General features: G+C 52.9%; 1 protein-coding gene across 1 annotated transcript; it reads left to right on the top strand.

Annotated features, from left to right (window-relative positions):
- Window positions 1-8,691: 8,691 nt before the first annotated feature.
- On the top strand, window positions 8,692-11,156 carry LOC142701755 (protein canopy homolog 3-like). The gene is made up of 3 exons (XM_075848162.1): window positions 8,692-8,772; window positions 9,742-9,838; window positions 10,953-11,156. The coding sequence occupies exons 1-3, from the start codon at window positions 8,755-8,757 to the stop codon at window positions 11,084-11,086; spliced, it is 249 nt and encodes an 82-aa protein (XP_075704277.1). The 5' UTR covers window positions 8,692-8,754; the 3' UTR covers window positions 11,087-11,156.
- Window positions 11,157-11,376: the final 220 nt, after the last annotated feature.

The raw sequence follows: 11,376 nt of genomic DNA, 5'->3' as shown, positions 1-11,376 counted from the left end.
TCTGCTCAGTCTCTCTGCTCAGTCTCTCTGCTCAGTCTCTCTGCTCAGTCACTCAGCTCAGTCACTCAGCTCAGTCTCTCTGCTCAGTCACTCTGCTCAGTCACTCAGCTCAGTCTCTCAGCTCAGTCTCTCAGCTCAGTCTCTCAGCTCAGTCACTCTGCTCAGTCTCTCAGCTCAGTCACTCTGCTCAGTCACTCAGCTCAGTCTCTCAGCTCAGTCACTCAGCTCAGTCTCTCTGCTCAGTCACTCAGCTCAGTCTCTCTGCTCAGTCACTCTGCTCAGTCACTCTGCTCAGTCACTCAGCTCAGTCTCTCTGCTCAGTCACTCAGCTCAGTCACTCAGCTCAGTCTCTCTGCTCAGTCACTCAGCTGTCTCTCTGCTCAGTCACTCTGCTCAGTCTCTCTTCTCAGTCACTCAGCTCAGCTCAGTCTCTGTGCTCAGTCACTGTGCTCAGTCACTGTGCTCAGTCTCTCTGCTCAGTCTCTCAGCTCAGTCACTCAGCTCAGTCACTCAGCTCAGTCACTCAGCTCAGTCACTCAGCTCAGTCACTCAGCTCAGTCACTCTGCTCAGTCACTCTGCTCAGTCACTCAGCTCAGCTCAGTCACTCAGCTCAGTCTCTCTGCTCAGTCTCTCTGCTCAGTCTCTCTGCTCAGTCTCTCTGCTCAGTCACTCAGCTCAGTCTCTCTGCTCAGTCTCTCTGCTCAGTCTCTCAGCTCAGTCACTCAGCTCAGTCACTCAGCTCAGTCACTCAGCTCAGTCACTCAGCTCAATCACTCAGCTCAGTCTCTCAGCTCAGTCACTCAGCTCAGTCTCTCTGCTCAGTCTCTCTGCTCAGTCACTCAGCTGAGTCACTCAGCTGAGTCACTCAGCTCAGTAACTCAGCTCAGTCTCTCTGCTCAGTCACTCAGCTCAGTCTCTCTGCTCAGTCTCTCTGCTCAGTCTCTCTGCTCAGTCTCTCAGCTCAGTCACTCTGCTCAGTCACTCTGCACAGTCACTCTGCTCAGTCACTCAGCTCAGTCACTCAGCTCAGTCACTCTGCTCAGTCACTCAGCTCAGTCTCTCTGCTCAGTCACTCAGCTCAGTCACTCTGCTCAGTCTCTCTGCTCAGTCTCTCTGCTCAGTCACTCAGCTCAGTCTCTCTGCTCAGTCACTCAGCTCAGTCACTCTGCTCAGTCACTCTGCTCAGTCTCTCAGCTCAGTCACTCTGCTCAGTCTCTCAGCTCAGTCACTCAGCTCAGTCTCTCTGCTCAGTCTCTCTGCTCAGTCACTCAGCTCAGTCTCTCTGCTCAGTCACTCAGCTCAGTCACTCTGCTCAGTCTCTCTGCTCAGTCTCTCAGCTCAGTCTCTCTGCTCAGTCACTCAGCTCAGTCTCTCAGCTCAGTCTCTCAGCTCAGTCACTCAGCTCAGTCTCTCAGCTCAGTCACTCAGCTCAGTCACTCAGCTCAGTCTCTCAGCTCAGTCTCTCTGCTCAGTCTCTCTGCACAGTCACTCTGCACAGTCTCTCAGCTCAGTCACTCTGCTCAGTCTCTCTGCTCAGTCACTCAGCTCAGTCACTCTGCTCAGTCACTCAGCTCAGCTCAGTCTCTCAGCTCAGTCACTCTGCTCAGTCTCTCTGCTCAGTCACTCAGCTCAGTCTCTCTGCTCAGTCACTCAGCTCAGTCTCTCAGCTCAGTCTCTCAGCTCAGTCTCTCTGCTCAGTCTCTCTGCTCAGTCACTCTGCTCAGTCTCTCTGCTCAGTCTCTCTGCTCAGTCACTCAGCTCAGTCTCTCTGCTCAGTCTCTCAGCTCAGTCTCTCAGCTCAGTCTCTCTGCTCAGTCACTCTGCTCAGTCACTCTGCTCAGTCTCTCTGCTCAGTCACTCTGCTCAGTCACTCTGCTCAGTCACTCAGCTCAGTCACTCAGCTCAGTCACTCAGCTCAGTCACTCAGCTCAGTCACTCTGCTCAGTCTCTCTGCTCAGTCACTCTGCTCAGTCACTCAGCTCAGTCTCTCTGCTCAGTCACTCTGCTCAGTCACTCAGCTCAGTCACTCAGCTCAATCACTCAGCTCAATCACTCAGCTCAGTCTCTCTGCTCAGTCACTCAGCTCAGTCTCTCTGCTCAGTCACTCAGCTCAGTCTCTCAGCTCAGTCTCTCAGCTCAGTCTCTCTGCTCAGTCTCTCTGCTCAGTCACTCTGCTCAGTCTCTCTGCTCAGTCTCTCTGCTCAGTCACTCAGCTCAGTCTCTCTGCTCAGTCTCTCAGCTCAGTCTCTCAGCTCAGTCTCTCTGCTCAGTCACTCTGCTCAGTCACTCTGCTCAGTCACTCTGCTCAGTCTCTCTGCTCAGTCACTCTGCTCAGTCACTCAGCTCAGTCACTCAGCTCAGTCACTCAGCTCAGTCACTCAGCTCAGTCACTCAGCTCAGTCACTCTGCTCAGTCTCTCTGCTCAGTCACTCTGCTCAGTCACTCAGCTCAGTCTCTCTGCTCAGTCTCTCTGCTCAGTCTCTCAGCTCAGTCTCTCAGCTCAGTCTCTCTGCTCAGTCACTCTGCTCAGTCACTCTGCTCAGTCACTCTGCTCAGTCTCTCTGCTCAGTCACTCTGCTCAGTCACTCAGCTCAGTCACTCAGCTCAGTCACTCAGCTCAGTCACTCAGCTCAGTCACTCAGCTCAGTCACTCTGCTCAGTCTCTCTGCTCAGTCACTCTGCTCAGTCACTCAGCTCAGTCTCTCTGCTCAGTCACTCTGCTCAGTCTCTCAGCTCAGTCTCTCTGCTCAGTCACTCTGCTCAGTCACTCAGCTCAGTCACTCACTCTGCTCAGTCACTCTGCTCAGTCACTCTGCTCAGTCTCTCTGCTCAGTCACTCAGCTCAGTCACTCTGCTCAGTCTCTCTGCTCAGTCACTCAGCTCAGTCACTCTGCTCAGTCTCTCAGCTCAGTCTCTCTGCTCAGTCACTCAGCTCAGTCACTCAGCTCAATCACTCAGCTCAATCACTCAGCTCAGTCTCTCTGCTCAGTCTCTCTGCTCAGTCTCTCTGCTCAGTCACTCAGCTCAGTCACTCTGCACAGTCTCTCAGCTCAGTCTCTCTGCTCAGTCTCTCTGCTCAGTCTCTCAGCTCAGTCACTCAGCTCAATCACTCAGCTCAATCACTCAGCTCAGTCTCTCTGCTCAGTCACTCAGCTCAGTCTCTCTGCTCAGTCTCTCTGCTCAGTCTCTCTGCTCAGTCTCTCTGCTCAGTCACTCTGCTCAGTCTCTCTGCTCAGTCTCTCTGCTCAGTCTCTCTGCTCAGTCACTCTGCTCAGTCTCTCTGCTCAGTCTCTCTGCTCAGTCTCTCTGCTCAGTCTCTCTGCTCAGTCTCTCTGCTCAGTCTCTCTGCTCAGTCTCTCTGCACAGTCTCTCTGCACAGTCACTCTGCTCAGTCTCTCTGCTCAGTCTCTCTGCTCAGTCTCTCTGCTCAGTCACTCAGCTCAGTCTCTCTGCTCAGTCACTCTGCTCAGTCACTCAGCTCAGCTCAGTCTCTCAGCTCAGTCTCTCAGCTCAGTCACACTGCTCAGTCACTCAGCTCAATCACTCAGCTCAGTCACTCAGCTCAGTCACTCAGCTCAGTCACTCAGCTCAGTCACTCAGCTCAGTCACTCTGCTCAGTCACTCAGCTCAGCTCAGTCACTCAGCTCAGTCACTCTGCTCAGTCTCTCAGCTCAGTCACTCTGCTCAGTCTCTCAGCTCAGTCACTCAGCTCAGTCTCTCTGCTCAGTCTCTCTGCTCAGTCACTCAGCTCAGTCACTCTGCTCAGTCTCTCTGCTCAGTCACTCAGCTCAGTCTCTCTGCTCAGTCACTCAGCTCAGTCTCTCTGCTCAGTCACTCAGCTCAGTCTCTCTGCTCAGTCACTCAGCTGTCTCTCTGCTCAGTCACTCTGCTCAGTCTCTCTTCTCAGTCACTCAGCTCAGCTCAGTCTCTGTGCTCAGTCACTGTGCTCAGTCACTGTGCTCAGTCTCTCTGCTCAGTCTCTCAGCTCAGTCACTCAGCTCAGTCACTCAGCTCAGTCACTCAGCTCAGTCACTCAGCTCAGTCACTCAGCTCAGTCACTCTGCCCAGTCACTCTGCTCAGTCACTCAGCTCAGCTCAGTCACTCAGCTCAGTCTCTCTGCTCAGTCTCTCTGCTCAGTCTCTCTGCTCAGTCTCTCTGCTCAGTCACTCAGCTCAGTCTCTCTGCTCAGTCTCTCTGCTCAGTCTCTCAGCTCAGTCACTCAGCTCAGTCACTCAGCTCAGTCACTCAGCTCAATCACTCAGCTCAGTCTCTCAGCTCAGTCACTCAGCTCAGTCTCTCTGCTCAGTCTCTCTGCTCAGTCACTCAGCTGAGTCACTCAGCTGAGTCACTCAGCTCAGTAACTCAGCTCAGTCTCTCTGCTCAGTCACTCAGCTCAGTCACTCAGCTCAGTCTCTCTGCTCAGTCTCTCTGCTCAGTCTCTCTGCTCAGTCTCTCTGCTCAGTCTCTCAGCTCAGTCACTCTGCTCAGTCACTCTGCACAGTCACTCTGCTCAGTCACTCAGCTCAGTCACTCAGCTCAGTCTCTCAGCTCAGTCACTCTGCTCAGTCACTCAGCTCAGTCTCTCTGCTCAGTCACTCAGCTCAGTCACTCAGCTCAGTCACTCTGCTCAGTCTCTCTGCTCAGTCACTCAGCTCAGTCTCTCTGCTCAGTCACTCAGCTCAGTCTCTCAGCTCAGTCTCTCAGCTCAGTCACTCAGCTCAGTCTCTCAGCTCAGTCACTCAGCTCAGTCACTCAGCTCAGTCTCTCAGCTCAGTCTCTCTGCTCAGTCTCTCTGCACAGTCACTCTGCACAGTCTCTCAGCTCAGTCACTCTGCTCAGTCACTCTGCTCAGTCTCTCTGCTCAGTCACTCAGCTCAGTCTCTCTGCTCAGTCACTCTGCTCAGTCACTCTGCTCAGTCACTCTGCTCAGTCACTCTGCTCAGTCCCTCAGCTCAATCACTCAGCTCAGTCTCTCTGCTCAGTCACTCAGCTCAGTCTCTCAGCTCAGTCACTCAGCTCAGTCTCTCTGCTCAGTCACTCAGCTCAGTCACTCTGCTCAGTCTCTCTGCTCAGTCTCTCTGCTCAGTCTCTCTGCTCAGTCACTCAGCTCAGTCTCTCTGCTCAGTCACTCTGCTCAGTCACTCAGCTCAGTCTCTCAGCTCAGTCTCTCAGCTCAGTCTCTCAGCTCAGTCACTCTGCTCAGTCTCTCAGCTCAGTCACTCTGCTCAGTCACTCAGCTCAGTCTCTCAGCTCAGTCACTCAGCTCAGTCTCTCTGCTCAGTCACTCAGCTCAGTCTCTCTGCTCAGTCACTCTGCTCAGTCACTCTGCTCAGTCACTCAGCTCAGTCTCTCTGCTCAGTCACTCAGCTCAGTCTCTCTGCTCAGTCACTCAGCTCAGTCTCTCTGCTCAGTCACTCAGCTGTCTCTCTGCTCAGTCACTCTGCTCAGTCTCTCTTCTCAGTCACTCAGCTCAGCTCAGTCTCTGTGCTCAGTCACTGTGCTCAGTCACTGTGCTCAGTCACTCTGCTCAGTCTCTCTGCTCAGTCTCTCTGCTCAGTCACTCAGCTCAGTCACTCTGCTCAGTCTCTCTGCTCAGTCTCTCTGCTCAGTCACTCAGCTCAGTCTCTCTGCTCAGTCACTCTGCTCAGTCACTCAGCTCAGTCTCTCAGCTCAGTCTCTCAGCTCAGTCTCTCAGCTCAGTCACTCTGCTCAGTCTCTCAGCTCAGTCACTCTGCTCAGTCACTCAGCTCAGTCTCTCAGCTCAGTCACTCAGCTCAGTCTCTCTGCTCAGTCACTCAGCTCAGTCTCTCTGCTCAGTCACTCTGCTCAGTCACTCTGCTCAGTCACTCAGCTCAGTCTCTCTGCTCAGTCACTCAGCTCAGTCTCTCTGCTCAGTCACTCAGCTCAGTCTCTCTGCTCAGTCACTCAGCTGTCTCTCTGCTCAGTCACTCTGCTCAGTCTCTCTTCTCAGTCACTCAGCTCAGCTCAGTCTCTGTGCTCAGTCACTGTGCTCAGTCACTCTGCTCAGTCTCTCTGCTCAGTCTCTCTGCTCAGTCTCTCTGCTCAGTCTCTCTGCTCAGTCACTCAGCTCAGTCACTCAGCTCAGTCACTCTGCTCAGTCACTCTGCTCAGTCACTCTGCTCAGTCACTCTGCTCAGTCTCTCTGCTCAGTCACTCAGCTCAGTCTCTCTGCTCAGTCTCTCAGCTCAGTCACTCTGCTCAGTCACTCTGCTCAGTCACTCTGCTCAGTCTCTCAGCTCAGTCACTCAGCTCAGTCACTCTGCTCAGTCACTCAGCTCAGCTCAGTCTCTCAGCTCAGTCACTCTGCTCAGTCTCTCTGCTCAGTCACTCAGCTCAGTCTCTCTGCTCAGTCACTCAGCTCAGTCTCTCAGCTCAGTCTCTCAGCTCAGTCTCTCTGCTCAGTCTCTCTGCTCAGTCACTCTGCTCAGTCTCTCTGCTCAGTCTCTCTGCTCAGTCACTCAGCTCAGTCTCTCTGCTCAGTCTCTCAGCTCAGTCTCTCTGCTCAGTCACTCTGCTCAGTCACTCTGCTCAGTCACTCTGCTCAGTCTCTCTGCTCAGTCACTCTGCTCAGTCACTCAGCTCAGTCACTCAGCTCAGTCACTCAGCTCAGTCACTCAGCTCAGTCACTCTGCTCAGTCTCTCTGCTCAGTCACTCTGCTCAGTCACTCAGCTCAGTCTCTCTGCTCAGTCACTCTGCTCAGTCTCTCAGCTCAGTCTCTCTGCTCAGTCACTCTGCTCAGTCACTCAGCTCAGTCACTCACTCTGCTCAGTCACTCTGCTCAGTCACTCTGCTCAGTCTCTCTGCTCAGTCACTCAGCTCAGTCACTCTGCTCAGTCTCTCTGCTCAGTCACTCAGCTCAGTCACTCTGCTCAGTCTCTCAGCTCAGTCTCTCTGCTCAGTCACTCAGCTCAGTCACTCAGCTCAATCACTCAGCTCAATCACTCTGCTCAGTCACTCTGCTCAGTCACTCTGCTCAGTCTCTCTGCTCAGTCACTCAGCTCAGTCTCTCTGCTCAGTCTCTCAGCTCAGTCACTCTGCTCAGTCACTCTGCTCAGTCACTCTGCTCAGTCTCTCAGCTCAGTCACTCAGCTCAGTCACTCTGCTCAGTCACTCAGCTCAGCTCAGTCTCTCAGCTCAGTCACTCTGCTCAGTCTCTCTGCTCAGTCACTCAGCTCAGTCTCTCTGCTCAGTCACTCAGCTCAGTCTCTCAGCTCAGTCTCTCAGCTCAGTCTCTCTGCTCAGTCTCTCTGCTCAGTCACTCTGCTCAGTCTCTCTGCTCAGTCTCTCTGCTCAGTCACTCAGCTCAGTCTCTCTGCTCAGTCTCTCAGCTCAGTCTCTCTGCTCAGTCACTCTGCTCAGTCACTCTGCTCAGTCACTCTGCTCAGTCTCTCTGCTCAGTCACTCTGCTCAGTCACTCAGCTCAGTCACTCAGCTCAGTCACTCAGCTCAGTCACTCTGCTCAGTCTCTCTGCTCAGTCACTCTGCTCAGTCACTCAGCTCAGTCTCTCTGCTCAGTCACTCTGCTCAGTCTCTCAGCTCAGTCTCTCTGCTCAGTCACTCTGCTCAGTCACTCAGCTCAGTCACTCACTCTGCTCAGTCACTCTGCTCAGTCACTCTGCTCAGTCTCTCTGCTCAGTCACTCAGCTCAGTCACTCTGCTCAGTCTCTCTGCTCAGTCACTCAGCTCAGTCACTCTGCTCAGTCTCTCAGCTCAGTCTCTCTGCTCAGTCACTCAGCTCAGTCACTCAGCTCAATCACTCAGCTCAATCACTCAGCTCAGTCTCTCTGCTCAGTCTCTCTGCTCAGTCTCTCTGCTCAGTCACTCAGCTCAGTCACTCTGCACAGTCTCTCAGCTCAGTCTCTCTGCTCAGTCTCTCAGCTCAGTCACTCAGCTCAGTCACTCAGCTCAGTATCTCTGCTCAGTCTCTCTGCTCAATCACTCAGCTCAATCACTCAGCTCAGTCTCTCTGCTCAGTCTCTCTGCTCAGTCACTCAGCTCAGTCACTCTGCTCAGTCTCTCAGCTCAGTCTCTCTGCTCAGTCACTCAGCTCAGTCACTCAGCTCAGTCACTCAGCTCAGTCACTCAGCTCAGTCTCTCTGCTCAGTCTCTCTGCTCAGTCTCTCTGCTCAGTCACTCAGCTCAGTCACTCAGCTCAGTCTCTCTGCTCAGTCTCTCTGCTCAGTCACTCTGCTCAGTCTCTCAGCTCAGTCACTCAGCTCAATCACTCAGCTCAATCACTCAGCTCAGTCTCTCTGCTCAGTCTCTCTGCTCAGTCTCTCTGCTCAGTCTCTCTGCTCAGTCACTCAGCTCAGTCACTCTGCACAGTCACTCTGCTCAGTCACTCTGCTCAGTCTCTCTGCTCAGTCACTCTGCTCAGTCTCTCTGCTCAGTCTCTCTGCTCAGTCACTCTGCTCAGTCACTCTGCTCAGTCACTCAGCTCAGTCTCTCTGCTCAGTTACTCAGCTCCACAATGACGTAGTAATGTGATGTGGCCGCCATGACAACGTCCGCACAGGCGCAGACGATTCTAAAGCGCTGACAAACTTTACCGCGCTGGGGGATAACAGAAGCGGCGTCACGTGACCGGAGAACACGGCGCGCTCCGTGATTGGCTGCCGCGTGACGTGACGGTAGAAAGCGGAAGTTACCGGAGTGGAGCAGCAGGGACGGGTGAGGTGATGTGTAGAGGGCGGGTATACGCGCGGGTGGCGGCACCGTGTGACCGCGCGCATGGTTTACGTTGCGAGGGTCGGTGTTTGTTTTTTTTTCCCCTTACACTTAAAGGGACAGCTGCTTTTTTTCTGTATTGCTATCTCGTAGTCCTTAAAGGGACAGTACACATTTAATGAACACTAATATATTGGGGGATTGTATAACTATTCGCTACCTTGCTTCCCTGTATTTGCTCTGGCGTCGCACTGTAGGTGGTTTTGGGGTCCGTAAAGGGGTTGTGTTTTTATAACGACCAGAATGGCCCCCGCTCCGGAGGATTCATCACGGTGAGATATTACGTGGCCGCTCGTTGTCTGGAATGGGTGACATGTAATACCGCATTTGTCCTGCAGTGGCCGCTGCAGGAGATTGGCGCTGCTTCATGTTGGGGGGGGGGGGACCCGTCTGCTGGCCCTCAATAGAGAAGAGAAAAGGGATGGGGAATCCGACCGCTGACGTCCTTAACCCCTTCCCACCGCAGCGTTTTCCTCCGCGTCTTCCAATAGCCATACGTTTTTATTTTTCCCTCGATATCGCCGTGTGAGGTCTTGTTTTTTGTGGGACGAGTTGCCGTTTCTTGGAAAAATTATCTGCGTTGTTGAATGGGGAAAAAAAACTGCAATTGTGAAGTTTTCTTCTTGCGCCGTTCACCGTTATATTGCGATGGTTCAGACTTTTACCGACGTGCCGAAAATCAATACTTCCCTATCCGTTGCCCCGGCGATCCAGCGGCACTCCTGGTGGTTGTTTACCTTCACATAGCATGTGACTCTGGCAGCCAATCAGAGGCCTCGGCGGCCATTATGCCAGAAATACGATTAGTCTCTGCTGTGCCCTCTGATTGGCTGCAGCGGTCACATGCTACGTGCAGGTAAACAAACACCAACCACCTCCTGCCCGTTGGGCGCGGCGCGGTCACACGCCACGTATGTTTTGATCTGGTGGTATTTGGGGGGTGTATATTCTGGTTGTTTGGTGTCTGATCCGTGGTACGTTTCCCTGCAGGCGTCAGCTATGTGGTTCCTGCTTCTTCTCCCGCTCGGCGTCCGGCTGGCCGGCGCGGTGGACAATGAATGGGTTCATCTCCCCAATAAATGTGAAGGTACGACCGCTACGTAGTGACAACCAACATGGCTGCCCATCCTTTAGCACAAACGCCCGCCAAGAGGTAGACGACATATGACAAGCACACTCGCCATCGTGTTCCGGCGAGCCCCGCAATTGTGCGCACGTGACCAAGAGCGGGAAACCGGCGGTGATGCCCTGTCGTAATGGTGGAGATCAGCAACCCTACGATTCTCTGCTGCGATCATTGCTGAGACAGAAGTGCGACTCCCCTTTTTACCGTCATGGGGAACCCCTGTGATGTGATCGGTGCCCATACCATATATGGGCAGGCAGCCCGGGGTCCATTGAAGGCCCCCAGTGCTGCCTGGCTATATTGCCTGTTTAGGAATACTTAGTTATGGCCTATCGGGTAAGAGAGAACTCAGATCCCGGCCGTATAACCCCATAGATGCCATTGTCCGCATCTACGTGGTTAGACCGATGAGCTACAAGCTATGGCTCTCCAGCAACTGCAAAACTACAACTCCCATTATACCCTCAGGCTGTTAGGCCATGCTGGGAGTTGTAGTTTTGAAACAACTGGAGAGCCACAGGTCGGGGAACTGTGACAGATGGAAGTGGCTCAGTCAGTGAGACCAGCGGGCCCAACAATGGCCCAAAGCTCTGCCGTCTTAGCGTTACGCGGACAGACATAATACTGCGCGACACGGAAGTATTGCGTCATCTCGTCCCCTAGTAAAACATACAAGTAAAAACAAAGTCAAATCATCTTTTCAAAAATAATAATTAAAAGATAAAAAAAAATAAAAAAATTGAAATGTAAAAGAAAATGTATATAAAGAAGTAGATGTTATCGGCCCCGCCGCATCCGTAACCACGTGAACTAAAAAGGTAGCGTTATGTAACCTTCACCGTGAACGGGATTGAAAAAAAAAGCAATAAAACAATGCCGGAAATGCGGTTTTATTTTTATCCAACCCGACCAAAAAAAAATGGAGTAAAGTGGTATGATCTAAAAGTAAAATGGTTACGGCCCAAAAACCTAAAGGCCAAAAAGTTCTGCGTCGGTGAGGGGTTAATGCCGCGGCTGCTTTCGGTCATGTCTGGCCGCCGGATACTTTATTAAGTGCGCAGCTTCTCTCTTGCAGTCTGTAAATACGTGGCGGTGGAGCTGAAGTCCTCGTTTGATGAGACGTCCCGGACACGTGAAGTTATTGACACTCGCTATGGGTTTCTAGACGGCGACAAGAAGCAAAATAAGATCAAATACACAAATTCGTGAGTTCTTCATCTCCTTCACTATCACCAGGCTCTTCTGGTAACCTGTTTAGGGACCTCAGACCCCCCCACCCCTTTTCACCATCACAAGTCTCTTCTGGTAACCTGTTTAGGGACCTCAGACCCCCCCCACCCCTTTTCACTATCACAAGGCTCTTCTGGTAACCTGTTTACGGACCTCAGACCCCCCCACCCCTTTTCACTATCACCAGGCTCTTCTGGTAACCCGTTTACGGACCTCAGACCCCCCCCCCCCACCCCTTTTCACTATCACAAGGCTCTTCTGGTAACCTG

This window comes from Rhinoderma darwinii, unplaced genomic scaffold, assembly GCF_050947455.1.
Source record: "Rhinoderma darwinii isolate aRhiDar2 unplaced genomic scaffold, aRhiDar2.hap1 Scaffold_2204, whole genome shotgun sequence".
NCBI lineage: Eukaryota > Metazoa > Chordata > Amphibia > Anura > Rhinodermatidae > Rhinoderma > Rhinoderma darwinii.
The sequence above is the reverse complement of the archived record's forward strand: the minus strand, read 5'-3'. Positions and strand labels throughout refer to the sequence as shown.

Excerpts from the sequence above, each read along its gene's own strand:
- LOC142701755 (XM_075848162.1), top strand. Across the intron at positions 9,839-10,952 it reads TCTCCCCAATAAATGTGAAG|TCTGTAAATACGTGGCGGTG; the intron begins GTACGACCGCTA and ends TCTCTCTTGCAG.